Genomic DNA, 27725 nt, shown 5'->3' on the forward strand with positions numbered 1-27725 from the left:
AGATTACCTCCACTAGACCGATCAGATCCCACAGATTAGGCCTCCTCTGAATTCCATCCGCCGGCCAGTGTCGACTGGCGACCACCCGGAGGAGGGCCTTCTCTGTGGCTGCTCCGACCCTCTGGAACGAACTCCCCGTGGAGATTCGGACCCTCACCACCCTCCAGGCCTTCCACAAAGCCCTTAAAACCTGGCTGTTCAGACAGGCCTGGGGCTAAAGATTCGTTGCCCCCTTTCGAATGGTATGATTGTTGCGTTTTTTAACTATGTATTGTTTTGTGTTGTTGGTAAACTGTCTGTATCCCCCTTTCCCTTCTTTGAGTTGTGAGCCGCCCTGAGTCCCCTTAGGGAAAAGGGCGGCATACAAATGAAATAAAACTCTAAACTCCAAGAAGAAAAGCAAAATAAGTAGAAAAATAGTTTAAAATTCACAACACACAGACGTTCTAATCGGGGCTGGACCTTAACACTAAGGTCAACAGCCCCAGGCCTGCCGGAACAGCCTTGTGTACTGGATGGGTTGCGTACAAAACAGAGGCCACGCTTGCTTCCCTGGAACTCAACATTTCTGGTCCTCCTCGCAGCTGTGGAGAAGGGAAAGTGGCCTTGGGGGGCTCCTAAACTGAAGGGTCTTGTGTGCCCTGGAAGAAGGCCAAAGGCAGCCCCCCCACCTCTTCCAGGCAGCCAAATGGCCCCAGCAGGAGACCCTCGGCTGGGGAGGTGGGCTGCTCAAGAGCCTGTTTTTCAGTTTACAAGCACAAGGTGGTTCCTCGGTGAACAGGATTTCTGCACCGTAATCCCCCCTTTTTTTACAAGCCAGGCTTGGAATACGTCTGCCCAGTTCTGGCTAAATGCCCTCCAGGCAACAGAGGCCACCGAGACCACATCATTCCCAGGAAGCCTCACTTGGCTACTCAAAGCAGCTTTAAGACGCGTGGACTTCAACTCCCAGAGTCCCTGCAGCCCAACTGAGGAATTCTGGAGTTAAAAGTCAACTTGGGGAAACGGTTCGCCAGGCCAGGCGGCCACCGGGACTCCCCTATTTCAGCCGCTTCTCCAGAAATGTTGAGGAAGGGAGGGGGGGGGATGCTTTTGGAGAGAAAAGCGGATTTTTGGATCAGAACAACCCCCCCCCCAAAGTGGCCTTCTACAAAATCAGGAAAATACAGTTTAGCCTGCAGGAAAATCTAACAGAAAAGGCACTTTATTTCAAAAACAACATTTTTTTTTTGACCCACTTGGCTTTGGGCCAAGAGAACATTTCTCTCTCTCTTTCTCATCCTACTGGTGAAGGGATGGAAAACAATACTGAAAGCAAAGTTCCCCCTCTTGGGGGTCCTGAGTCTGATTCTCCCCCAGGGGAAGGGGGCAAGCCTTCCGCTTTCTCTCTCTCTGGAGGCTTCAGCGTTGGGTGGCCGTCTTCCCAGCCTTCTCTCCCATGTTCCCTCACATGGGATGCCAGCTTAGTGTGGGAGGGGAAAAAAGGGCAACCGAGGACTGGCCGGGGGTCTTTTCCACACCTTGAGCTGGGGAAACAATGCCCCTCAAAAGTACCCCGGAAAAGGGGTGTCAGGTTAGGGAAGAGGGTCCTGCCGCTCCCCCCGAGCCCCCTCTAGAGAGCCGAGATGGACTGGACGTCGCAGAAAGGCCCATGGCGCCCATGGACGTCCTTGGCGCGCATGGTGAAGTGGCACTTGACGGAGCGGGGGAACTGTGAGAGCGAGCAGGCCATGGGCAGCGGGAGGGCCTTGATGACGCTGGTCCTCTTCCACTCGGAGGTGCTCCCGTTGCTCACGTCCTCCAGGCAGATGAACAAGGAGAAGCTCTCGATGGGGGCACACCGGGGGTCCACGCAGCGCACGTTCCACTGGAGGGCGATGCCTTTGGGCTGGTTCACCTGAGCCACCACCAGGTCCAGCTTCTGAGGGGGAGGAGAGTCTCCCAGGTCCTTCCAGGGCGCTGGGTCCGGCTCTACGCTCGGCAAGGCAGGCAGGCGCGGGACCCTCGGGGGCACCTGGGGGAGGCAGGAGCCGCGGTTCACGAGCAGGCAAGCGAAAGGGGGCAGCCGTCCCCACCCGTCCCCACACAGCAGGGGCCCCGAGCTGTGCAACTCTCTCTTTCACACACACACATCAGGAAGCTTTGTGTGTGTGTGGGGGGGGGGATGAGAGTCCGTGGGGAAGCTTTGAGGGCAGCAGAGAAGAGGGGAGAGAAAGGATTAAGGGAGGGCAGGGGGGGGGGCAAGCGCTTCCCCCCCCCCCAACCCTCTGCAGAAGTTCCCCTTTCGGTTCAGCTGGAGGTTTGGCCAAAGCCCGTGTTCTGTTTCACGCCCTGCAGAGGCCAGGAACGGAGCCCCAGCTGGCATCCCCTCCCTTCTGCTTCCCACCTTCCAGAAGACCCCCCCCCCCTTGCTTTGCCCAGAGGGGACAGTAACGCCAGCCGCGTCCTGGAGGCCGAACCGAGAGGTGGGCCCAGCAAGCCCCAGGAAGCCTCTTCACCTCTGCAGCCTTGGCAAAATTCCCGGGGCAGCTGAAACCGACCACCACCGTGGCTCATTCGGCTGCCTGCTTGGCTGGACGGAGACTCCCGGAGGATTTGGAGGGCCCGGCTGAGGCACGAACAGTTGCGGCAGGAAGCTTCAGCAAGCCCCCCCCTGAAGCTGCCTCCAAGCCCAGCTGCTGCTTCAGCATCTGTCCTGGGGCCTTTCCTACTGCAAGGCTGCCCCCTTGTGGCCAAGCGAATGAAACTCAGGGGGGGGGCTGTTCCATTTGTTTTACTCTCTTGTAGGGTTTGCGTGAGCCCCCCTCCCCCCCTCCTGCCTGCAGAGTTTTTGCAGTTGGGAGATCCCCTTCAAATACCTGATCCAGGGATTCTCTGGAAGGCTGCGGAAGGCTCTCCGGCTGGCCCAGGTGCCTGATTCCTGCCACTTGTTCCTTCTCTCCTTTGACCACAGATAAAAAAGGGACGAGCGCTTTAAACATTGCGCTAAGCACCACTCCATCCATCAGGTGGCTTCTCACAATTGCCACAGCTACCAAAACAAGGCCCTCAGCCCCAATCTTCAGGGCAAGGCAAATAAAGAACCCCCCCAGCCCCCCAGGACAAGACGGCCTCTCCTGTCCGTTCACCGGCACCCAAATGCTCTGGGCTGCGGGAGAAACGCTCCGGGGCCAACTGCTCTCCTGGAGGCAGCCAGTCCTGGTACAGAGATTCCAGTGGAAGAAACGTTTTATTCCTCCAGAGAAAACCGGAACATTTTGAAGTGACTGCCCTGCGTTCCAGTTGCTATCGTATGTTTACTCCGCTGCTTTGGGGGAAGCAGGACAGAGGCCGGGAAGCCATGCAATTAAAATAATGACAAGCTCCACCTCTACGCTGCCGTGAAGGTACGAAGCTACTGTCTGCTCACCTTTATCAGGTTTGCTTTCTTCGTCCGTTAAGTCAATCACAAGCGCACCCTGCAATTGGGAGGAAAGGGGGATTAAGTGGACCCAGCGGGTTGTGTGGTGATTCTGCAAACAGCCTGAAGCAGCTTGTGACAACCGACGGACTTCAGAAACACGGGAGGGTCAGACATAGAAACGCATGCAAAGCGCAGCAAAAATGCCCAGAATTCTTTGGTAACCGCAGAGCAGGAAGAAAAGATCGGAGAAAGCTTCGAAGCTGACCTTGGACTCGTTCATCTGGTCACCTGGAGGGCCTGGGTATCCGGCAGCTGCTTTCGGTGGAGGAGCTGCAGGAATTGGACACAAGCGAGGGGAGGTTTTAAAACCCGGAGTTTGCTGGGTGGCTCAATAAGGCCGAAGCTGGCACATGCCTGCACTGGGTAGGAGTCAGGGGGTGGTGGTGGTCTTCTAGGCACTCCCTGCCCCCCACCAGACTGAGCAGCCTCCTGACTTTTCTGGGCAAGGCAGAGAAGCCCCCTTGGCCCAAGAGCTGCGTCTTGCTGGGCCCAGAGAAGAGCAGTGCTTGGGAGACGGTGGCTTGTGTGGGGCACCCAGGAGGAGGGACGGGAGGTCCTAGGGGCCAGGGGCTGCGTCTGGAGCCTTCGGGGCAGCCTTGGCTGGGGCTCTGCCTGATCCACCCTCTCTTCCTACCCCTGCACTGCTCCGTCATCGGCCAACGGAGAGCAACATCTCAGCCCCAAGGAAAGGCAGCTGACTCAAGCCTCTTCCCAGGCCCCACTTCCCCCGGGGCCGTCTAGGAGGTATCTGTGGGTCCCTTGGAGCCGACGGCTTCCATGCTCTGCAGGCGTCCGAAGTGGGGACCCCCCCCCCCGGAAATCTGGGCCTGCTGCTTCCATTCTGCTGAATGCCGAGTTGCTTGCAGGAGACGCCCTAAGGGCCACGTTCTGCCCCTCGCGTGGGCCCTCAGCACAGGTTGCATCCCCTCCGTTCTTTTCCCGTAAGGAAGACCTGCCAGAGCCTTCTTACTTCCTTCGCTCCCTCGGGTCCACTCAGAGACGCTCAGATTATGCATCGGCTTCTTTTTAAGCAGGTTTGTTGGGGGGCTGAAAAGTGGGGGGGCCCTCTGCCTACCTGGAGCCCCGGCTGCCAGCACCCCCGAGGTTGGCTTCGGCGCCTCAACGCAGGGGAACCCATCAGCACCGGACGACCTGATCAAGAAGCAACCGTAGTCATTCACGGCATCCAGCAAGGGGTTAGCGAGCAGCCGGCCACTCCCCACCAAGACGCCGGATAGATGTTTCCTCCGCAGAGCAGGCGCCCCCCCCCCGCAAACCGTCTCAGACACAATCGACAATTGCCGTTTGCCACTAACCTTTCCGCTGTGTGAGACAGGATTTCGGTCAGTGTTGGTGGCACCAGCTTGCTAGCCGTGTTCGGAGGCAGGGTGGCACCATTGAACATTTTGCATTGGGCGTGTGCCCTGGGCTGCTTGACCTGGGAGAAGATGTTGTAATATAGTTAATTGTGTAGGTGTGGGACACCCATGGCCCAGTTCATCCCGGGCATGCAGAGCCACGCTGAACCCACAGGAGAAAACAAACTCCTAGAACGCCATAACATCCTGATAGTGCATAACATAACATTCTGAGATGTGCCCTACCATTGACGTCCAGGATTTGACCATATATAGACTGAGCAGTAGATTAGAAATTGTACTTTTACAGGCTGTTTTTAACCACATGCTATTGCTCCTCCTGCCTTTGTCCTATCTCAATAAAAGGGGCTACCAGACCCCCAATCTGGGTCGTCGCTCCATCCCGAGAAAGGTCGTGTCCTGTCTTTTCTCCACATTGGCCTCATGGATGAACCACGGGAACGTTACATTGGAAGTGGAAAAAGGAATTTACTGCCAACTACGGGAAAGGACGTTTTGCCACTGAGCCTGGAGCTCGGCCTCCATCTCCATTCCGGCTCACTTTCGGCAAGGAAACTCAGCTTCCGGGGTGCTTTGGCTTTCCGAAGGAGCCCCCCGAGAACTCTGCCTCAAAAGCAAGAGAGTTCGGAGCGAGAGAGAGCAGGGGCCCTTCTCCCGTTCCGTAGCGTTTTAGGGTTTATGACGAACATCCGAATGAAGGCAAGGGCAGCCCCTCTGCTTCTCTCTCTCTTGGAAGTTTAGGAACCCCCGTTTTTCCTCCGAGCCAAAGCCGTTTCCTCTCCGGGGCCTCTTCAGGCACAGGGAGGGGAGCAACTGGCAAGAGGGCTTGGTCAAAGGAGGAGATGCAACCTCTCCTCTCTCACCATAACAGAAACGGCGTCTTTATTGGGCATCCAAGACTTTGAGCAAGTTGAGCGCCTGGATTTTGGGGCAACGGCCCCCTCACCACTTAAAGGAGACCCCAACATCATGAGATCCCGTTGAGAGGCGCAGAAAGGGAGGGAGGGGGCTGGACTGCAGCCCCTGACGCCCCCTGGCCTCGCCTGTATCTGCGTCCGAGCACTGCCGCTGAGCCAGCCTTACCTTTGAGGAGGGCTCCTTCCTCTGGAATGCTATCAGAGCATTGATGTGCCTGTCCAGTCTGGAAATTTTCTTCTGCAGGAAAAGGGAAGGCAGCAGTTCTTGCAACACTCCAGCTGCCCCAGTAGAACATCTGCCTTGAGTCCACGGCCCCCCAACCCTCCCCAGGTCTTTAACGGGGGCAGAGAGCCCCCCTGTCAATCTGCGCGTGAGAACCACAAATTGCACAAGCTTGTGCCCTGTTCTCTCTCTCTCTCTCTCACACACACACAGAGCTTTGAAAGAAGCACCCTCTTACTACAATCTTAATAGCGATGCCTTCGTGTTTCCGCAGGCACTGCGTGCGATCAATTCTTTCACTTAAGTGTCGGAGACCCTGGTCAAATTCCCTCATCGAGGCCTTCAGCTGACTTCGAATCCACCCCCTGGCCTACAGCAAGGAAAATACACAGACATTTTCAACTAAACATTCACAGCCCCCCCCCCCTCCCAACACAAGCGATCAGAAATGGGAAACGCTTTTCAACAGCAGCCAAAGCAGAGTCCTTAACCTCCCCCCCCCCCCCGTTTTCCCCTGGTGAATTTCTTAACTTTCCCATCCCTTTGATACATGCATTTATTGTGAAATATTCCTAATTGCTGCACTTCTAGCCGCTTCCATTGTTCTAGCGAGCCCCCTCCCTCCCCAGGCTCAGCATCCCCTTCTGCTCGGCCCAAAGCGAGTGGCAAAGGGCCACGGAGGACCTGAAGGGCAGAGGGAATGCTGGCTGCCCCCCCCCCCGGCCACCACTCTGGCCTCGCCTCTCGTGCTTGCTTTTAAAGGCGCCTCTCGGTGGGTTTCCAGAAGGCCAAAGGAACAAAGAGGAGGGAAATCAATTGATTTAGTTTGGAGGCAGAAGAAACCCCGCCCCCCTGGATATTTCTAAAGCCCCCCCCCTCCAGATCTTGTGAGGAAACCGTTGCTTCCCTGTGGCAGAATCGCGTGCATGGACGAAGACAGAGATGCCCGGAAGAGCAGGCATCCCCGGGATGCAGCTGGAGTGAGACCCCCACTTCCTCCACCCCTGATGCGACTGGCCCATGCAGCATTACCTGTGGACTTTTCCAGCCCGAGAAGGGCCTGGAGCAAGCTATCGAGACAAAAACAGCGGTTACGAGCGGCTGACAGCGGAGGAGCTCCAACCACACAGAGCGGCGGCCAACAAATGCACCAGCGACCAGCTGCAGCGCTGCCACCATCGGGCCCCATGCAGGAGGGCTTCGGCGTGGCCCCCGTGGGAAGCGGCCCTCGCAAGGGACCCCCCCTGTGCCAGAGGGGGCAGCGTCCCTAACGGCCGTAGCCCTTTACCTTTTCCAGGCCGGACTCCGCTTTCTCCACGGCTGGGGTGGTCCGCTGTGCGGGGTCCCCGGAGGCTTTGCTGCGCTTGGAAAGGACGCTGCCTTCCTCGCCGCTGGTGGACGCCGTCCTCTTCCTCTGACCGTCTCCTGCCAGGAAAGACGGGAGAGCTTCACGGAGGGACCGGGGAGGCAAATCCGAGCCCTGCTAGGACTAAGCCCAGGGCCTCCATCTAGGGAAGAAGCCCCCGGCCCTCTTGGCCAAAAGGGGAAAGGCAATTGTTAAGCAAAGGCCCCCACTGGCCAACACCCCAAAGCAAAGGCAAGCTAGGACGGAGCTGTACTATCCAAATCACGCACTTCACAGGTGGTCCTCGGCTTATGACCACAACTGAGGCCAAAGTGTCTGCTGCTGAATGAGACATTTGTTAAGCGAGTTTTGCCCTCTACCGAAAGGTGGGTCACCGGGAGGTTCGGGACCGGCTGCCAGAGGAAAGAGGGAGCTCGCCGTCTTTTTATGGGTTTTTAAAGAGATCCCAATCTTACCCAGGGGCCCTGCGGGCATCACCCCGTCTGTTTCGGGCACCCCAAAGCGTCTTTCTTCCTCTTGCAACGCCGGAAGAGTTTGGCAGCCGGGCGTTTCGGCTGCTACATCTGCCTTTTTGTGCGTGGAAGAGGCCACGGGAAGCCGATCTGGGAGCTGGGCAGCCGGTGCCGATTCCAGGGACGCTTCGACCGGCTTCGACAAGGGGCAGCCGGAGTCCTTTTCGTAATAGTAAGAAAGGATATCCTGTAACGTGCTGGCACTGAGGAACCGCCGGACCCCCGGGTTGGGGAGGTCCTGGAGCATCTCCTGGGGGTCCTTATAGATGCTGATTTCGGAATTCACCAGCAAGCCGGGCAGGGGCTCCTTGGCCGGCAGTGGCTTCAGCCTGGCTCCGGCCTCTTCCTGGGCCCCGCTGGCTTCAACCGGCCCCCCTGGGCCCACAGCTCCTTCCCCGGCCTTCCTCCTGCTCAGGTGCCCCATCTGCTTCCGGCTGCTCTGAGGCATCGTCTTCCTGGCCCGCAGCGGCTTCTGGATCTCCGTGCCCGGATTCATCCTCCCGGCTGAAAGACAGCATGGCCCCATCAGGATCCCCACCCCAAGGCCTCGGCCATCAGAGGGGCATCCTGGGGGTCCCATCGGCAGCCCTTGTGCCTCCGGGGTGTCCGGCCGGCCTGCCCAGGCTCCCAGCTGCAGGCAGCCCAGGCCCAGCGGCCGAAGCCTGGAGGGGGGTCGCCAGGGGTCCTCGCTGGGGCCCTCCCCCTCCCCAGGAGGAGGAGGAGGGGGGAGGAGCATCCCTGGGCCTGACTGCCAGGAGCCCCCCAGGCCTTCCCGACCCTCCCTCCCACCCACCGGGCTGGGCCTGGAGCAGGTCGGGGGTCGCCAGGCCGCTTCCGCCCGCCAGGGACCCGGGGGGCGCCCTTCTTCCAAGGGGCGGAGGGTCTTTGGGGCTGGACTAGATGACCCACGGACCTCCCCGCCTGCCTTGCACCACCGGCGGCCCCGGGGGCTCCCCTGGTCGGCCGGGGTGTCGCTCCGGGCAGGCGGGGGCCAGGGAGGGAGACCCCGGAAGGGCGGCGGGACCCGGGCGGCTCCTCCCTCCTGGGGGGCCACGGCCGTTCCTGCCGGCCACCCCAACTTACAGGCGCTCCTGCGCACGCGCGCCGCCGCCACTCTTCCCGGGGCTGCCCCCCCTGTCCCCCCCCGCTGCTCACCGCTCGGAACGCTCGCAGCGCCGACGGAGGAAGGGATACTGCGCACGCGCAGAGAGAGGCGCCAGAGGGGGGCGGGCCGCGCCGTCACTCCCCGGTTTTGGGCCTGGCGAGGAGGCTCCTGCGGCCAACCGGGAGGCAGAGGAGGCGGGACCCTCCCCATTGCGCCCAATCGGCAGCGCGTCGGGGCGGGACCTTCGTCCCGATTGGCCGTGGGCGCCAAGCCGTGGTTTGTTCAACCAGGGTTCCCTCAGACGCACGTGTGAAGCCGGGGATGCGGGTCGGTGCCTGGTACGTGCCCCCCCCCCCCCGAGCCCGGGCGGTTCGCGAGGGAAAGGCTTCCGTTGTAAAGGCAGCGTGGGGGGGTGAGGGAGGGGGAGTGTCGCGCTGGGCGTCCTGCGAGGGTCCCGGAGAGGAGCCCCTCACGGAGCCCCCAGCCCGGCGCTGCCGTTCCTGGCGGGAAGGAATTTTTCCAAGCAGCTGCGATGGGGGTTGAAGCCCAGGAGGCTTACAGGCCCCCCCCCCGTCCCCCTTCTCCAGGCCCTCCCGTCTCCTCCCGTCCCCCGGAGTCCATTGAAGGTCCCGCTGGCTGCTTCGGTGACTCCCTCCAGCCCCCTCCGCCTCTGCCTCCTCCTCTCCCTCTTCCTCTTCTCCTCCTCCTTCTCCTCTTTTTCTTCTTCTTCTCTTCTTCTTCCTCTTCCTCCTCCTCCTCCTCTTCTTCACCTCCTCTTTTTCTTCTTCTTCTCCTCCTTCTCTTCCTCTTCCTCTTCCCCTTCATCTTCTTCTTCTTCACCTCCTTCTCTCCTCCTCCTCCTCCTCCTTTTGCCCTCCATCCTTCCCAGCATGAGGCTCTTCTCCAGGGAGTCCTTCTTCCTTCTCATCAGGTGGCCAAAGTCTTTGAGTTTCCTCTTCAGGATCTGGCCTTCTAAAGAGCAGCCAGGGTGGATCTCCTCTAGGACTGACCAGTTGGATGGCCTTGCAGTCCAAGGGACTCAATGCAGGAGTCTTCTCCAGCCCCAGAGTTCAAAGGCCTCCATTCTTTGGCGCTCGGCCTTCCTTATTGTCCAACATTCACAGCCATCCATGGCAACTGGGGAAACCACAGCCTTGATTTTGTGTGTGTGTGTGTGTGTGTGTGTGTAAACAGACAACACAGTGGCACTGGCTGCAGTTGGAAGATGGCTCCCTGTTGGATGGAGTCTTTGTGTACACACACACACAAAAAAAACACCCCTATAAAACACACACACACATGCACGCTGGATCCCGGTGCTTTGCTAGGGGAGGATGTGGTGGCTCTGTGTCAGGGTTGGGGAGGGGGGGCTGAAGGGGGGGGGGGAGCTGGGCCTTACCGCCACTGCAGGGCATCTGGGGAGTCTCCTCCTGTTGTGTGCTAGTTTCCTCTCTGGTCCATTTGGCTAGAGGGGCGTGTCCTTGTTTCTGATTGGTTACCTGTTTGACAGCTGGGGTACATAAAGAGCTGTGAAACAGGGCTCAGGTGTTGCCGAGTCTCCCTCCCTCTGCCCGGAAGCCTAGACATTTTGGTGAGGGACCCACGGTTGGTGCTGTAAGGAGCCCCGGGCCCCTCCTGAGGGGAGGAAGGGGGGGGGAAGGTCTGCCACTTTGGACTGAGGCCGCTGGCAGTTGGAACAGAGTTCTTTTCGGTTGGGAGGGGGGAGTAGAATGTCCAGCTCCTTCGCACCAGAGCCTGTTAATCTATATATATATAAATACTCTGAGGCAGCTGTATAAGAAATGCTAATCATCGGAGGGTCATTTCAAAAAATCCTTTCTTAGTGAGCACCTAGAAGCCAAGAGGGACATCCGGGCCAAATTTCAAGTTTGTAGGCTTTGCAGTGGTGGAGATTTCATGGTGCGTGACTGGATTTGGCTTATTCCCCCCCCCCCCTCTGAGGCAGCTCTTTGGCCACTCTCCCGCGTCCTGAGGCGTCTTCACAAAGTCTTGGGGGTCCCTCTTGGACCGAGGCTGCCTGCGGACTGCCGCACCCCTCCACCTAATCCACCAGATTATGTATGTATGTATGTATGTATGTATGTATGTATGTATGTATGATATATAGTATAGTATAGATCTATTTCAAGCTATTTAGCTCTCATCAGCTAGCCATACCCTTACTGGGATTCGAACATATATATATATATATATATGTGTAACGTTCCCGTGGTTCGTCCATGAGGCCAATGTGGAGAAAAGACAGGACACGACCTTTCTCGGGATGGAGCGACGACCCAGATTGGGGGTCTGGTAGCCCCTTTTATTGAGATAGGACAAAGGCAGGAGGAGCAATAACATGTGGGTAAAGACAGCCTGTAAAAGTACAATTTCTAATCTACTGCTTCAGGGAAGTTCTGTCTATATATGGTCAAATCCTGGACGTCAATGGTAGGGCACATCTCAGGATGTTATGTTATGAACTATCAGGATGTTATGGAGTTTTAGGAGTTTGTTTTCTCCTGTGTGATTCAGCGTGGCTCTGCATGCCCTAGTATGAACTAGGCCATGGGTGACCCACACCTAGACAAGGAGCTATATTGCAACATATATGTATTTAGTCTCCCTTTATATATTTATTTATCAGCACAAATGCAGCATATATATTGGGAGGAGCTCTGGATATGTCTTGGAAGGCATTGCTAGAAAGCCGAGCCCATTCCCTCTCCTTCCCTGCTAATTAAAAGGAGAAAGTGACCCTTCCTTCCACCTCATCTGATGCCATCTAGAGTGAGCAAGGGGGAGGGGGGGGGAGGGCAGCCTTGAAGTCGCCCTCCTCCCTCCGTGCTGCTGTCCAGGCTGGGAACCAGCAAAGATCCAATCCTGGCTTCACCTGGAGTTCTTTAATAACCTGCACATTTCTTCAGTTGGGTTTTGTCCCAATGCATCGGCCCCAAGGTCATGACTACCATTGGGGGGGGGGGTGTTGGTCCATCCCCCCCACCTCCAGCTCTTAAGTCTGGAGTAACTACACTGCGCTAAAAGCAGATCCTTTGTTTAAATACAGCGGGTCAGCCTCCTTAATGTGCACAATTGTGAGAAAGAAGCCTCACACTCAAATTGTTGGAAATGACCAAAGTTTTCCTTAAGAAAGCATTCACAAAGGCTGGTGGATCTCTGTGCTGCAGGCCAGAGGCCACAGGGGTTATGGATTCTATGATATTTTATACATGTCTATTAACCCTCCCTCCCTCCCAGGTCCAGTTGATAGGCCCTGGTCAGTCACGTGCTAAAGGGCTGCCTGTAATCTGCTATTCCACTGAAAAGTTTTAGAATCAGTGAAGCCCTTGTGGCTAAGCGCTGAGCCCCTTCCTTTCTCCCCTCTTTGGTATTCCCTTATCAGCTCTCTCGGTACAATGCAGTGCGTGGTCCCTGTCCCTAGCCAGAAGCTGTGCAGGTCATTGGCCAGCAAAGTTCACGCCTCGGGCAATCATGGCTGCCCCTTGGATATGCAGTAGTGTGGCTAGGTGTTGTAATATAGTTGCAGAGTCACGCTGAACCACACAGGAGAAAACAAACTCCTAGAACGCCATAACATCCTGATAGTGCATAACATAACATCCTGAGATGTGCCCTACCAATGACGCCCAGGATTTGACCATATATAGACTGAGCAGTAGATTAGAAATTGTACTTTTACAGACTGTTTTTAACCACATGCTATTGCTCCTCCTGCCTTTGTCCTATCTCAATAAAAGGGGCTCTCAGACCCCCAATCTGGGTCGCTCCATCCCAAGAAAGATCGTGTCCTGTCTTTTCTCCCCATTGGCCTCACGGACGAACCACGGGAACGTTATAGCTAGGGAGTTTGAACGAAAAGTAAACCTTATATAAATTGTATAATACGTCATTCATAAGCTGTGCTAGTCTACATTAAGGAAATGTACAACTTATGATATTGTTTCTCACGCGTGCACAAGAAGCCAAACTGAGACAGTCACAGGTTTACTGTGTCTTGTGAAAGCAGACTGAGATTTTATCTGTTGGTCAGTTCCTTTTAAATAATTGACCGAGATGTCTGTGCCAGTGCTGGGCACGTTTGCCCTGTGACCAAATGTTCATTCACCTAATTATTGTATTTTTGTATTTGTATTTTATTATTTGTATGCTGCCCTTCTCCGGGAGGACTCAGGGCGGCGAACAATTCAAGGAGGAAAAAAAGGGGAACATAAAAGACAAAATACAAATAATAAAAGTAGACAACAGTCACACAACCATACATGTTGAGAGGGGAGGGAACTCATCACCCCCAGGCCTGCCAGCAAACCCAAGGTTTTGACGGCTTTTCGGAAGGCCTGGAGAGAGGTGAGGGTCCGAATCCCTGCGGGGAGTTCGTTCCAATTAACTCCATTTTGGGGGTTTCTTACGAGATGCTAAACGCAAAGCCCTGGAAAAACTGTGGCTGGCTGGTCTGGAGGTCAGCTGGTCTTGCAACACAGATCTTCTGAAGGGGTGGGGGCTGGGGGTGGGGGCTGGGGTGCCTAGGTGTAAAAGCGTCCAGATGGCATCTATCCCCTGGTCCTTAAGGTTTTATGTAGCTCTTCGTAATTTTAATTTTTCATACTTGCCTTTCTACCACTGGGAACCCTCCCAGGGTCACCTTATCAGTGAGATGGATGATATTCAATTAATAAATGAACCAGGTGATACAGCTGCCTCCTTTCTCTCTCTCTGTGTGTTGGACATTTCCTCCAGGAAGGGGGTCTCCCCTGCCAATGACCTCATGCCAACTGCCCTGGGGGGTTGTGCCCTGGACCTTCCGCCCTGCTCAGGACCCTCTTTTAACCTTTCCCTCTCAGTCTTACCTGTCTGACAGCTGCCATTCAATGTCTCCATAGTTTCCCAGGAGTCCCAAATCTCGCTTTCTGCCTTGGACTGATCACAGTCCCCGATTTGGTTCACGCTGGAGGCCCCTGTTCCAGCCACTGTACCTGGCAACCTTTGGCAGCAGCTGGTGTCTTTCTAAGCCAGGGCAACCGGAATAGCCCTTTTCTTGAAATGCTTGGACCTCTCCAATCTGCCGTGTAACCGGGTGGGGGAAAGCATCGTTCATTGAAAGGCTTTTGCCAGCTGAGGTTGTTGGGTGTTTTATATGGGTCTAACACCCCTCCCGGCCTCAGAGGCCAGATGGGCATTTAAATCGGGAAGAGATCCTTCCCCAGTTCCTCCCCTCCGACATTAAAAATGGTCTGCAGTTGACTATTGGGCTCCAAGACAGACAGACAGACTGGCTAACTTGTGAAAACCAGGGTTTACATTCTGCCTGATGGGTGAATCCTGCAAGTGGATGTTTGCTCCCTACATTATGGTTGAAAACAAACAGTGGTTTAAGCGTGACTTAAGAAGTAGGTAAGCAAGACCTGGGCTTGTTTCTTGAAAGGGGAAGCATACTCTTCCCTCTAGGAAGACTGAAACGTCCAGCTGGTCTGGGGTTGGATCCCAGCACAGCCCACCAACTGCCTCAGGCAGGGAAAATGTGCATCCATTCCCCCCCCCCCGCTCCCCCTGTATCTGCCATTCCTAGGTGGAAGAAAACCACCTAGGAATGGCAGATTTCACCAACAGGTGCAGAATGCACCGTTTCCACCAACATCTGGGTGGTTGAGGGAGACCAGGAGTCTCCAGAGGCTCCTACACTCAGGCCGGCCTCCTGAACGGCTGGCCGGGGCCTTGGCAGGGGCTGGGCATGAGTTCTCTTCATCAGCACTTGTATTTTTAGAGGAGAACGAGGAAGTCACTGGCCACAAAAGCTGACTGGTGCCAACCTCCATTTTATTAAATGCACTTGCACCCTAAGCAGAAAATCTAATCTGGCAGAAACTCTGGCAACATCGCTGGCCAGCACTGATTGGGCAACTATGCCAAGGGGGTCTCTGCCCCCCTGAAGTGGGCAGAACCTCGGTGCGGGTCTGTCAGATAAACCTGGCTCAGGCAGTCTGTCCGTCAACTGGGTGGTGGGGGACTTTCCCCTCGGGGGAGGGGGGGTAACTGAGGCCGTGGGGAGGGGGGGGGCACGAGTGAAGCTTTCCTCCATGTGCAGATAAATGGGGTTGCCCCTGAAAATCTGTCTTTAGGAAAGGCAATGATGCAGCCGCAACCCAGATCTTTGATAGCTCCACAGATGGTTTAATTCAGGCTGACTGTAGGTGGCGCTCTGCCACAAATATTCAGGCTGCTTGAGGCTCCCCACGGCTCCTCCAAAGGAGCCCCCCCCCTGCTTTGGAGTGCAGAGGATGAACAAGGGGAGGATTGAGAGCAACGCAGCCCCCCTCCCCCTCCTCCCTTGGAGGGTCCGATTCCTCCAAGTCGCCCCATCTCAGCTCTCTTCTCATTTGGAGTTTGGGTTGCTTTTCTGCAGCTCAGAGGTTAAATGTCAAAATTGGGCTGCAATTTAACCCCCGGTTCTATTAATGTTTGCGTCCTTAGGGGTCATTTTTGTCGTAACGAAACCCGCTTTCTAGTCATTGTCAGAAAATCACTCCCCACCACAAAGGAACGTATTTATTGCATTTTTTAGCCTCTGTGTGTGTGTGTTGTTTTAGCCCAGCCTGGCTGCTGTATTTCCAGCTGTGGCCAGCCTCAAGGTACGGGAGTTGTAACCAGGTGTCTTTTCCGGCTCTTCCCCAAATCACAGAAAAGGACCCCGCATTCTGGAGCGAGCGGCCTTCGGCTTTCTGGAAGCAGTGCAGAGCGGAAGGAACAAGCCGGCCAGACATTTTGCGGCTGAGAAGATGGGAAACTCGGTGAAACCGAAAAGAGGAAAGGGCGTGAATGTGGTAAGCTAATTAATGGAAAGGAATTGTCCCCACGGTGCAAGATTTGTCCCCTCCAATTCGTCACCGAGGGAGCGAGCCTGTCTCTGCCTCCTCCTCCTCCTCCCCCCCCCCATCTTCTATGGCAAACCGAGAGCCTGCATTGCATAACAGATTGTGAGATCTCTGTGACGGATGCAGCTCAAGGCGTGTCTCCCGGTGGAGAAGTCATCTGTGATTAGCAGACCTCTCAAAACCTTGGGCCAAAGTAGGCGAACGGGAGACGCACGGCTGAATCGGTGCTTATTGACTTCAACAAAAGCATTATCTGGGCTTTACTTGCACAGAGGTTTGCATGGAGTAACGGCATTGACCCTCTGCTAGAGTGGCTCTCTTGTCGCTGAAAGACACAGCAGCCACACGACCCGGTCGCACTGAATCGCACGAGCAATTTACGAAGCACCGAACAGATCTGGTGTGAATAATAGGCACAGCGCTTCCCTCAAATTGCTGAGAAGGCGCTTTGAGCATCTTGCTAAGCCATCTCCTCCCAATCGCGTCTTGTTTTAAAAAGGCACGTTGGTAGCCATCGACGCATGAGAAATGACTGAAAATCTAGAGGTTGCAAGGGATGAAAGCACTCCTAACGTTGACGGATAAAAGATGCACGCTGGAGAGTCACAGCTGGACCCCCGGCCGGTCAGGAGGTTGGCAACTGAAGGTCTATGGAGAGTCTCAGCCATCTGGGTCTTGGTTGCCCCAAAGGTGCTTTTCCAAAAGGCAACTGGACTTTCTTGGTTTCCCTTGAAGGGGTTTCTCTTCTCATCCAAGAAGCTTCTTCGGTTCTTCTGACTTCTCTTCACTTGCCTACTAGAACTGAAGAAGCTTCTTGGATGAGAAGAGAAACGCCTTCAAGGGAAACCAAAGAAGTCCAGTTGCCTTTTGGAAAAGCCCTTCTGGGACGTTAGCAGCTGGGGACTGCCCGTCCCTGAGCCAAGCTGGAAGTCCTGCTCTGGGTCTGTTCTCCTCTTCCCTCCCATTCCAATTTCCTCTCTTACTGGGCCTGTTCGATTCTGAGCGTCCCCTTTGAACGTCTGCACCCCCTTCCGGGAAATCAAGGCTGCCTCTTGATTTGTGCCTAAGTCTCCCGCCTTAGCTGGTGCGGTGGATGTTTGTGGCTTGGCCACGCGTGATCCGCCTGCCCTTTCCCTGGTATTTCTCTGGGCTTCCCGTTGGGTGAAATTGTCAAACGCGGCGCCTGCTGTGGCTGTTGCAAAGGGCAGATTAAACCTGCCTTGCTGGATGCCCGATCGCTTGTCCATCAAGGCGGATGTGTGAAGGCTCCTGCCAGGAGAGCCGCCCGCTCCAGCAGGGGGTTAAAATGTTATGGCTGCGTCTCGGGGAGTTGTCTGCACACCTCGGTCTGGCCAGCTGTTCACCAAAACGGCCTGCTCCGGTTGAGGCAAAGCAAGGTGAAGAAAGAGACTTCTGGCCTGGGAGCAGGGAAGCGAAGTTTTTCCTGCCTGTAACAATGGAAGGAAGGTGGAAGGCAGAAGCCAGACCACAAAGCTCCCTGGCCGAAAGGGGAAACAAGCTTTGGAGCAGGCCAGGGGGGGGGCTCACTCACCCTGCGTTCTCAAGGGGCTTGAAAGCCTGGTTTACGGACTGATCCTAAAGCCTGAAAAACAATGCCCAGCGCCTGGGAAGAAGATCCCACTTGGATTGGCTGGCAAAGAAGCATCTCAGGATTCCCAGAAGGGGAAGATTTTGCTTTTAAGAGGACGGAGCAGCTTAGCCCAGGCTGGTCTCTTCCAGGCCTTCTGGACTGCGTTGCCCATCCCGGCTGTGAAGCATGGGCATGGGGGCTTTCATCCAGCATGCATGGAGGGCTCCAGGTCCTGGCAGGACAGATCGGATCTGGTGGCCTCCTGAGGTCTCAAGGGGCTTGGAATCTGCTGAGCTTTTATCACAGGTTGGATCCATAATGAACATCTCGCCCCCCCCCCAACCTTTCATTGTTTCTGAGGTGGGGGATGGAGGAGGACGGCGAAGTGGGCCTGGGTCCCAAAGGCTGGAAGTCAAAGTGGCCACACCAAAGAGGCGTCTTTTCTTGAGCCCCCCCCCCCCGCTGTCCAGAGAGGAGGAAGCCCCCGCCCACAGAAGAGAGTTGTGGATTTCCTCCTCTTCCTTGGAGAGTCCCTTATTTGGGGAAGCAGGGGCTGTGAGCAGGCCTCCCACCCACTCTTAGCAAGGACAGAGGCATCGATGGAGCTTCCGCAGAGGGAACCTGTTGTAATATAGTTCCTTGTGTAGGTGGGGGTCACCCATGGCCCAGTTCATAACGGGGCATGCGGAGCCACGCTGAATCACACAGGAGAAAACAAACTCCTAAAACGCCATAACATCCTGATAGTTCATAACATAACATTCTGAGATGTGCCCTACCATTGACGCCCAGGATTTGACCATATATAGACAGAACTTCACTGAGCAGTAGATTAGAAATTGTACTTTTACAGGCTGTTTTTAACCACATGCTATTGCTCCTCCTGCCTTTGTCCTATCTCAATAAAAGGGGCTACCAGACCCCCAATCTGGGTCGTCGCTCCATCCCGAGAAAGGTCGTGTCCTGTCTTTTCTCCACATTGGCTTCATGGACGAACCACGGGAACGTTACAGGAACCAGCAGCCACTTTAATTCTCAAGGAAAGCAAGGACACTCCGTGCGGGGCACTAAGAGAAGCCATTAGGGCACCGACTCTCCATAATCCTCTGCCACGAGGCCAGAGCGGGTCAGGCCGGCGGAAGCGAGGCGGTTGGACAGAAATTGAGCAGAATAATTCTGCTGCCTGCCTCACACACGGAGAAACACAGCCTTCTGCAGACCCAAAGGTTCCCGCTTGCCCAAAAGGCCCTCTGGGATCTTGGGTGCGATGACTTTTCTCCACCCTCTGAAGCAAGCAAAAGGTAGCGTTCCCAAAAAAGGTTTTCTTTAAAAAAAAGAAAGCAAGCTTCTAGCCCTCATGAGTTCATGCTCGGTTGGATTCAAGAGATGCTGACTGACCACCTCTTGAGTCGGAGTCTTATTCCTGCGAAAAGGGGGAAAGGGAAGCCAGGAAAGGGATTCAAAAGGAAACCCACACAATTTTGCAGTGGATTATTGGTCTCCTGGTCCTCAGGAAAGCGCCCAGTGCGAGAAGGCAGCATTCGCAGCGGGGTCTCTGCCAGCCGCTCCCAATTTCTAGAGCAGCTGAACCGGACCCAGTTCCTGGAGACTTTCTGGACACGTCCACCATATTTCCTTGGCAACGGCCCAAAGCTTCATTTATTCCAGGCAGCTGCCGACCGAGAGGATGGCGAAGGCCTCGGGCAGCTCTCCTTCGCCTGCCTGCCCGTCCAGCACCTTCCTCCTGCCAGGGCTGAGCTGTGCCCTCCATAGAGCCAGGGGTCTCTCCCTCAGTTGCTGGAGGGCCTTGGGCATTTCCTCCTCCAGATCCCACCACTGCCTTCTCGGGACTTGCCTGGTGTTGTGTTTTCCCCCTCCTCCCCTGGACCTTCTCCTCTCTCCTGTCTTGCAGGATTCTGCCAGGGGGAGAGACATCCCTCCCCCCCCCCCTCTGTGGCTGCTGAAACCCTCCGGCCCTCCCTGATCCAGAAGGGACTCTCCCAGCTAAGCTGCCCCTCTTTTCCCCTCGGCCTTTTTACATTCTCCTCTCTGCATCCGCTGCCTCGGCTCTCCTGCTGCACCCCCAATTCCTGCCCTTGGTTGCCTAACACGGAATCATAAACTTGTGGTGGGCTGTAAGAAAACGCCGGAAGGTTCTGGAGACGCAGATTCCGGAATCTGGCTCTGCATGCCAAGAGGCCAGGCCCGCTGCCTGGGTCTCAAAGCCACCAGCCGGCCATCTCCTTGGCACACGTTCAACCGCACCATCCGCGGGGGCTAAATCCGATTGTTTTGGTATAATTTATTCCCCGGTGAGGGAAGACGGGGATGGCAGCTGAAATTGGGGCATTGCTGGAATCTTGGAAAGAACTTGCTGCCCAACAGCAAACCGACTGGCTGTGTTTCTCTCTGGACGCCCTCCAAGGCCGGCCCCTTCCCCAGCGCCCGTGTGATGCAAGTGAGGCTCCTTTGAAACCTCGCTAGCGCTACCTAAGCCCAAAATAGACTCATTTCCATTCAAAGGAATTGGATTTCTGCTGTGTCTTAATTATTTTTGAATTGAAAGTGTGGTCTCTTTCATATCATGGAATGCTACCAGTCTCTCTCCACCCCCCCCCCCCCAGCTCTGTAGGGTAGCTTAAGCCCATCGCATTTCCAATGGGGAGGGGGAGGGAAGGGGAGGAGAAAAGGGGAGGGGGAGGAGACCCCGAAGCCCCAGGCCTGCAGAGTTGAAAAGAGTGAAGAGGGCTACTTACAGAAGCTGCCCTCCTACAGCAGAAGCTGCCCAGGTGTGGAGCTGGGGCCCTGGGTGGCCCTTCGGCAGGAGGGAAAAAGCCCCTTTCTGGGTCTAGGCTGGTGCCCAAGACTCCCTTCAGGTTGACCCACACTTGGGCCCCTTCAAGGGCAGACATGGCTGCCTTGCTGCTCTCGCCCCCTTTCTATACACTCTGGAGAGTTTTTAAATCAGGTTTATTTGTTTCCTGTCATTCATGGTGACCTTTGGGGGGGGGGGCAAAACCCCTGTTTCCATTGAGGAGGGGGCTGGTTTTCGAAGGAAGCTGCACAGGGAGCGGCTGCGGCCCCCCAGGGACCAAGACACCCACCCACCCCCGCCTGCCCTCTATGGGGCGGTCCGGGGGCTTCCTGATAGAGACGCTGCAGCCCCCCGGATTGGGCTCCGCAGCTTCGGCAGAGATCAGGCCGGCCGGGGCGGCACGTGGAGGCTCCGCGGAGCCCGGCCGTCCTCGGCTCTCCAAGGAGACGCGGCGGGGCCCCAAACGGGCCCCGGCTGCGCCCCACGGCGACTCCGCCCCCTCCCCTCCCCTCCGTGCCGGGCGGGGGAAGGGCCGCTCCGCTTGTCCGCCCGCCGGCGGGCTGGCTGCTGGGCTGCTGGGCTGCTGCGCGGCTGAGCTCCGCCCGGCGCCGGACTGCAGCGCCGCCGCTGGTCCCGGGCGAGGCAGCGGCCGAGCGAGCGCGCTCCGCAGGGCAGACTCTCCCCTCCGGGACCCGGGCAGCGGCGGCGGCGACTGGCTGTGGCTTCGGGGCGGCGCTGGGCTGCGAGGCCGCCCTGCGTGCCAGCCGGCCGGTGCCCTTGGCCCGCGCGCTCCGCCAACTTGCCCGGGGGAGGAGGAGGAGGAGGAAGAGGAGGAGGGGGCGGCGGCGGCGGCGGCTGCGGGAGTCGCGCGGGCGCTGCGGGCCGGGAGAGGAGGGGGCGCAAGGCGCGGCGGCGGCGGCTGCCCTGCGAAGAAGCCGAGCCAGGCGCCCCGCGCGAGGAGGGAAGGGCCGGCGGCGGCGCGCCTCTGCCTGCTGCCCGGACGGCCTCGGAGATGCGGGGCGGCCGCCCCCCGGGGCATTATGGCGAAGGCCGGCGCTGCGGTGAGTAGGGCGGCACGGCCGGGAGGCGCGGGCGGCGGGCAGGAAGGGCCGGGGTCGGCGGCGCGGTTCCCCCGCTTCCACGCAGAGCTTCCACCCTGAGTGGAGTCGCAGCCCCGCAGAGCCCGGGGGGGGGGAGAGTGCTGGCCGGGGTGATGCGGGGCGGTTTGGGGAGGGTCCCGCGAGCCGTCCTCGCCCAGGGAGCTTTCCCGGACGAGAAGCTGCGGAGCGTGGCGGAGCTGGCTGGATGGCGGACTGGCTGCGCCTCCGCAGAGCCCCCGCCCGGCTTTGCGCCCTCCGCGGTGAGGACGTGCCCGGAGCCGGTGTGGGCGAGGGGAGCGCGCGGGGCTGGTCGGGTCGGCGGGGAGGGCCGGCCCGGCCGAGGCAGCGGGAGAGGGTCCCGAAGAAGATGGAGAGGCAGCCCCCGGGGGTCAGTAAGGCCCCCCTCCCTCCCCTCCCTCCCGCGCTGGGGCCGTCCGTAGGGCCCGATCACCCCCCCTCCGCCGTGGCCGGTGCGGGCGATGGGATTTGTAGTCCCGTGCTCCCGGAGGGCGGGCCGCAGCCCGGAGGGTGGCTCTGGGGTGGCGTTTCGGCAACTTTCTGAAGTGCGGCGGCGTGTGAAGGTGCTTGTTTAAACGGCTGTTTGGCACCGCTGGCAGCGGCCTCGCGCCCCGCTCGCCCGCCGCTCACCTGCCCGGCCTTCTTCTGACCCGCCCAGAGCCCGCTTGCCCCGAGAGGCCCCCCCGCCGCCAGCGGAGGCGATGCGGAGTGCCGACCCCAGCCCCGGCGACGGCGCCTGTGGAAGGACGGACGGCAGCCCCCCTTGACGCGCGCCGCTGAGCAGCCCTGCGAAATGCCAAACTTTGCGGCCGCCTCGTCTACCGTTTCTCACGACCCCGGTAAGCAGCGGAGCTCCTCCGGCCGGGAGGGGAGGCGGGCGGGCGGGGCCAGGGGGGCCCTCCGGGCTGGCCTTCCCCCCCCCCCCACGGGACGGGGAGCCAAGAATGGGCGGCTGCAGTTTGAAGGGGGCGCCCCCCCCTTGCCCAGCCAGGCAGCCTGGTGCGCCGTTTAGAGGACCGGGCGAAACGGGAATGAATGAGGCGAGTTGAAAAGGCCCACGGAAAGCTTCCTCCTTTTCACCAAAATTCTTGCCTGATCTGACTGCAGTGGGGGGGGGGGATGGTAAATCTGCCCTGCAACAGATCCGACCTCTGAGGCTGCATCCAGATGCAGCCTGCAAAGGGGGGAGGGGAGTGGGCAGGGGCTGCAGCGACCCCCTCCTCCCACGCACTTCCCCCTCCCCCTCCGCATGGGGAAAGCAGACTTTTTAGGAGCCCTGCTTTGCTGGAGCTCTGGGGGTGGGGGCTGGTGGACTGGGCACAATGAGCCCCCCCTTGGGCCGGAGGGGGCTATGGTCTGGCTGGGAAGATGTAGGACACCTGGTCTCAGCAGCAGCAGCAGCCCCCCCTCCAGAAGACATGGAGAGATTGGGGGGGGGGTCCTTCCAGGAAGAGGCCTGAAGTCGGGCCCCCAATCCTGCAGGAGGGGCCCCTTCCTCCATGTCCCCTAAGAGCAGCCTGTGCCTGGAGGCCAGGAAGGGAGCAGCCAGGAAGGTCCAGCTGGGGAGGGGCAGGTGGGTCGGACGGCAGGCGAGGGGCTGGTGGAATCGGCCTGCTTGAACCTGTGCCACAGATGCGGCTGGCTCAGCTTGGTCAGCCAGCCATCCCACTGGCCAGGAGGCTGGAGGATGCCCCTGTAAGGAGCTACCGGCGGTGGTTCCTCTCCACTGGCTGCGGCAGGCCGGCTCGGCTCAGCAGCTTCTCAACGGGCAGCAGCCCCTCCCTGATTCCCCCAGCCACCCCACCATCCTGGGCTGCTTCTCTCTCCCACCCGGGAAGGAGGGTCTTGCCCAGCTGCTCCTGCAGGCATGCGACACGAGGCGACTCGGGCTGCCGGCTCTGCTCTGAAGCCAGCGGAGGGTTGGTGGGAGGCAGGGGGACGATATGCGGCGCCCTCACCCCTTCAGAGGGCCCGGCGGTCTGGGTTCTGCCTGCCAACGTCTCTGCCGGCCCCTCTGGCTGAGCAGGAGGGCGCCCGGGTTCACTCTGGCCCCCTTTGCAGGGCATGGTGCTGGTCAAGATGGCATGCGTGTGCTGGAATCTGCTGGTGCTCCACGCGTTTCTGGTCCACGGGGCGGAGAGAAGCTCCCCCATCCTGAACGTTGCGGTCATTTTGGGGAGGACTCCGAGCGTCACGGAAAGAGACCTCCGTGCTCTGAGCAGCCGGGATGTGGCCGGGGGGCTCCCCACTGACGTGAACGTGGTGCCCCTCCTGATCAACCAGACCGACCCCAAGAGCATCATCACCCACATCTGCGACTTGATCTCGGGCACCAAGATCCACGGGGTGCTTTTCGGAGACGACAGCGGCCAGGAGGCCGTGGCCCAGATCCTGGATTTTATCTCCGCCCAGACTCTGATCCCCATCCTGGGCATCCACGGAGGCTCCTCCATGATCATGGCAGAGAAGGTAGGGGGAGAGAGGAGGGGAGGGCCGAGGGGCACTGGGGCTCCTCCACTCTGGGAGTCACGGGGTGGGGGTGGGGGGCTTTTGTCTGCTGGTCTGTGGGGCTGCATTTGTGCCTTCTCTTGCCCCTTGGCGCCGCCTAGAATGCTGCTCTCCTTGGTAGAATCAGGGCCAGGCTGGTCCATTCATCTGAAGTGGCATAGGTGGCCCTGCTTGAGCAGGAGGGGGGTTGGACTAGAAGACCTCCAGGGTCCCTTCCAGCTGTTGTTCGATATTTCTCAACATGCACCTCTCCAACGGTGCTCCAGGCTGAGGAGGCCTAGCGAACGCCTTTCTCTGGAGATCAGCCAGGGGGAGAGGTCTCGGGGAGTCCCGTGGCATGAGTCCCCAGCCAGGGGAGGATTTGGAGTGGGGGGGCAGCCTGGAGTGGTGGGGGCTCACTTTCAGGGTGGCTATTTTCCATCCTGGGTGTAGAAGAAACTCTTCCTGCTGACCTCAACGTCCGTTGTGTGGACTCGGGGGTCCTTGCCAGGTGGAGCCCCCTGGCGTGTCTGACGGTGTCGGAGGGAGGGAGGGGGGTTGGGATTCCTTCCTGCCCCCCAGGGCCTCTTAGGCCAGGGGTCCTTCTGTGCCTGACCTGCCTGGGGGGCTTCCTGAGCGTTGCTGGAGAGACGGCTGCTGTGCATCAGCCCTGAGGCCACTCCGGCAGGGTCCTCTTAACCTCTTTGGGGGCTTGGCGTTGTGGGCCGTGGCCTGGCTGCGTTGGCAGCTTCTGGGGCAGAGACTTTGGACTGGGGGAGAGGAGGTGGCTGGCGGATGTTGGGGCGGATTCCAGGATTGGGGGGGGGGAGGACTTTGGGGGTGGGCTCAGCCGGTCAGAGGCCCATGGAGAAGTTCTGCTTCCCTGCACAGGCTTTGTTACCAGCGAGCGAGACGCTCATGGGCCCCTGAGGGCCCGGCAGATGTGCAGGGGGCCACGCGAGTGGAGCCAGGCCCCTGCTGGGCACGGTGGGGCTTCCGTGCCAGAGGCCAGTCAGGATGAGGCTGCTGGTGGAACTGTGCTTGGCACCGGTGGGTACAGTGAGGGTGGGCTGGCTCCCGGTCAGCCTCTGGTGCAGCTGGGGGGGCCTTGCCCTGGTGATGTGTCCTCTCCCACCTCCTGCTCGAAGGCCCCGCTTAGAGGCCGGAGCAGCTGAGAGCCACACTGGTTTCTTGCTCCTTCCCACCCGTGGCCGGTGCCACCTCCTGAAGCTCGCCTGGTAAAGGCCACCTGTGTAGAGGAGAACTCCCTTTGCTTTCGAGAGGCAGCCCGGGGTCCCTCGGGGGGGGGGGGGCTAAGCAGGCTCCCCTCAGGGCAACAAAAGGGCCCCCCTTGCCTGTGTGGAGCCGCTTAGGATCAGGGCGAGGTCGAGGGGGCTTGTGAGGTGCCTCTCCGGACTGCCCTTCTCGGCTGATCCTCTGGGCTCCCTTCGCTTCTCTCCAGCTCTTCCTCTTCTGCCCACACTGGCCGCCATGGGGGCGGAGGGAGGTCTGGCGCTGGTCCCTCTGTGCCCTGCTTGGCTTTCCTCGGGTGGGTTGAGGCGGTGGGGACCCTCCCTGAGCTGCCCAGCGTGGTCTCTTCCCTTCGCACCCGGCCGCAGCAGAGGGGAGCAATCGGTCGGCCTCGAGCTGCCCGCTGCAGTTGGTGCCTCTTGAAATGCAGCAGGGAGAGGGAGGAGGCAGGTGAGCCGGCTCCGCACGTGGGAGCGGGCGAGCCCCCTGCCTCCTCCGCTGCATCTCCAGGGCGGACGATGGGTGGACCGGCATTGGGGTGCTGCTGCCGCCTTCCCCGAAATCTCTGAAGGGCTGGGGAACCAATCTTGCCTCCACTTACGTAAAGAGTGGAGGATGCAGGGAGGCCGTTCTGGCTTTCCAAGAAATCCTTTCTCAGGGCAGCCCCCCCCCCGCCTCCCCTCCCCCCAAAACAAAGGGCAGATTAGGAGAAAAAAGACCCCCCCCCCGCAGCCTCTCTTCTCTGCTCCCAGGTGCCACTCACTACCGAGGCTGCTTCTGTGCAGGGGAAACAGAGGGAGAAGATTTGCCTTGAAACAGACCTGTGGACCCAGGGTGTGTGTGTGTGTCTGTGTGTGTGTTCATCACTCAAATTGCTGTGTCAGGGCTGCAAGCGTTGCACAACTGAGGCGGCAGTGAAGTGTGTGGACAGGAGCTCGCAGCCCCTCTGGAGGAGGGGGCCCCAGGGGACACCTTCCCCTCCTCTCCACGGGGATTGGCAGCCGGACAACGTCCAGGGTCCGCTCCTGGTGCTGGCGCTGGGCCTCCAGTGGGGGTCAGCCGGCAGCCTCGTTGGCCGGCAGGTTGCCCCTGGTGCCCGAGGGGCCGTGCGTGGCGAGGGTTTTCAGTGAGTGGAGTGGGAGGGGTCCGGTCCCAGCCAACCTGCAGGCCTCCTCCGGCCGAGCTGGGCTGCTGCCCCTTCAGACCCCAGAGTCCCCCCTGGCTGCAGCCGATCAGAAGCCCACAAAGAAAGGTGGGGTTGGCCCTCGGCACAGAGACATCAGGTCCCCACTTCAGTCGTGTGAACGTGGCCACTCGCAGTCTCTTCAAGCAGCTGTGGGTGTCCCGGGGGCCTCCCCTGCCCGCCTCCCCCTGTGTGGGCAGGGCCTCGGGGGCCTCGGGGGAGCCCAAAGGGTTGAAGGTTTGGTTTAAGCCACCTAGAGAGCCCCGGCCCCTCCCCACCAGCCCCCAGGGGTCACAGGGCCGTTGGCTCTCCCGGGTCCAGGGCCCCTCCCACTCCTTTCCCAGCTGCAGAGCCCCCCCCTTGGAGAAATGTCCGGGACCACCTCAGGGCTCCTCGGTTGCTCCATGGATCCCTCCAAAGTGAACTTTCCAATGTTGTTTCTTAATGAGGCTCCCCCTACCTTTTATAACCCCCCCTTCTCGTCTTTCTCCTGCCTGAATCGGGGGGGGGGGTTATTGTGCACCTCACCCACAGCTCCTTTTGGGGAGCCCCCCCCCCAGGGGACCTCCTGCTGCAGAGGCTTCTTCCTTGAGCAGGCCTTGATCCGAAGATCAAGCAGGCCGAAGGTGCCAGTGGAGCAGCTGCCTTTGGGGGGTCTTTCCTGCCCCTGGTCCCAAGTCCTCTGCCAAGGGTGGGCAACCAGCCCCTCCTTTGAGAGAGGAGCCCACTGAAAAGGCCCAAGTGGTGGCCTTGGCTCCTTGGCCGCCACCGAACCATATTGGTTCTGTCAAACATGTTTTCTTTCTGCGCTTTGTCATCTATTAAGGGTGTCCGAGAACCTGCTGCCTTTAACTGGATCTGACAGTTTAATAGTTTTCCTCTCTCCCTTTTTCATTTTGGTGCAGTGGGGAGAGCAGAACACTTGACCAGGCCTTGGAGACCCGCACCAGGCCTTCAAAGTTGTTGTTTTAAGTTGTGGCAGACAATTCTGGGTCTCTCGGGGGCCCCCGACTCTGCGGCCAGTTCTCTCGAGCGGGGAACGTCCAGGCACCGTCGCTATGTGTGTGGGTGGCGAGGAAATAGCGGTAAAGATTGGCACATGACTGTATTTAGATGTCGGTGGGCCAACTGGCATGGGAAGTGCCCGGCTGAAGTACCCGGAGGAGCATTTGGGTCGAAGGCTGAAGGCGCTCACGCACAGTTGCCTTTGCTTACTTAGGGCTCCTTGGAGAAGCCGTGGTTGGCTGAGGGAGGAAGCGCGGCTCGGAGCCTCCGTGACTTCACCCCCAAAGCCCCACGTGCTGCAGTCCAGCAAACCACTTACGGCTTGAACCCAGGGCCAATATTGGTTGCTGCCCCGCGTGGGGGAACTGCCCCCTCAACAGTGACTCCGACTTGCGTTGGAGGAAACCAGGGGAACCGTGGCCC

The 27725-nt window shown here is 58.7% G+C and overlaps 2 protein-coding genes across 2 annotated transcripts in view; one reads left to right on the top strand and one right to left on the bottom strand.

Moving 5' to 3' along the window:
* Positions 1-1188: 1188 nt before the first annotated feature.
* ATF7IP2 (activating transcription factor 7 interacting protein 2) lies at positions 1189-9085 on the bottom strand. The gene is made up of 11 exons (XM_087728668.1): positions 9016-9085; positions 7804-8364; positions 7271-7407; positions 6221-6352; positions 5926-5997; positions 4780-4901; positions 4539-4615; positions 3669-3733; positions 3410-3458; positions 2859-2941; positions 1189-2014 (listed from the first exon to the last, which is right to left on the bottom strand). The coding sequence occupies exons 2-11, from the start codon at positions 8354-8356 to the stop codon at positions 1613-1615; spliced, it is 1692 nt and encodes a 563-aa protein (XP_087584794.1). The 5' UTR covers positions 8357-8364; positions 9016-9085; the 3' UTR covers positions 1189-1612.
* Positions 9086-21140: 12055 nt separating this feature from the next.
* Positions 21141-27725, top strand: part of GRIN2A (glutamate ionotropic receptor NMDA type subunit 2A) — a 65066-nt gene continuing 58481 nt past the window's right edge. Inside the window, exons 1-3 of the mRNA XM_087728462.1 lie at positions 21141-21319; positions 22035-22215; positions 23438-23845. Of these exons, the coding sequence (XP_087584588.1) occupies positions 23441-23845 (405 nt within the window). The 5' untranslated portion in view covers positions 21141-21319; positions 22035-22215; positions 23438-23440. The remainder of the gene's footprint in view (positions 21320-22034; positions 22216-23437; positions 23846-27725) is intronic.

This window comes from Thamnophis sirtalis, unplaced genomic scaffold (genome assembly GCF_051295495.1).
Source record: "Thamnophis sirtalis isolate CommonGarterSnake01/CBP01778 unplaced genomic scaffold, rThaSir2_p1.2 scaffold_14, whole genome shotgun sequence".
NCBI classification, from domain to species: Eukaryota; Metazoa; Chordata; class Lepidosauria; order Squamata; family Natricidae; genus Thamnophis; species Thamnophis sirtalis.

Bases quoted from the DNA above. Each gene is read 5' to 3' on its own strand.
- ATF7IP2 (XM_087728668.1), bottom strand. From the start codon at position 8,356: ATGAATCCGGGCACGGAGATCCAGAAGCCGCTGCGGGCCAGGAAGACG. The intron at 3,734-4,538 runs GTAGGCAGAGGG...CAATTCCTGCAG, and splicing joins GCTGGCAGCCGGGGCTCCAG to CTCCTCCACCGAAAGCAGCT. The intron at 3,459-3,668 runs GTCAGCTTCGAA...TCCCAATTGCAG, and splicing joins ACCAGATGAACGAGTCCAAG to GGTGCGCTTGTGATTGACTT.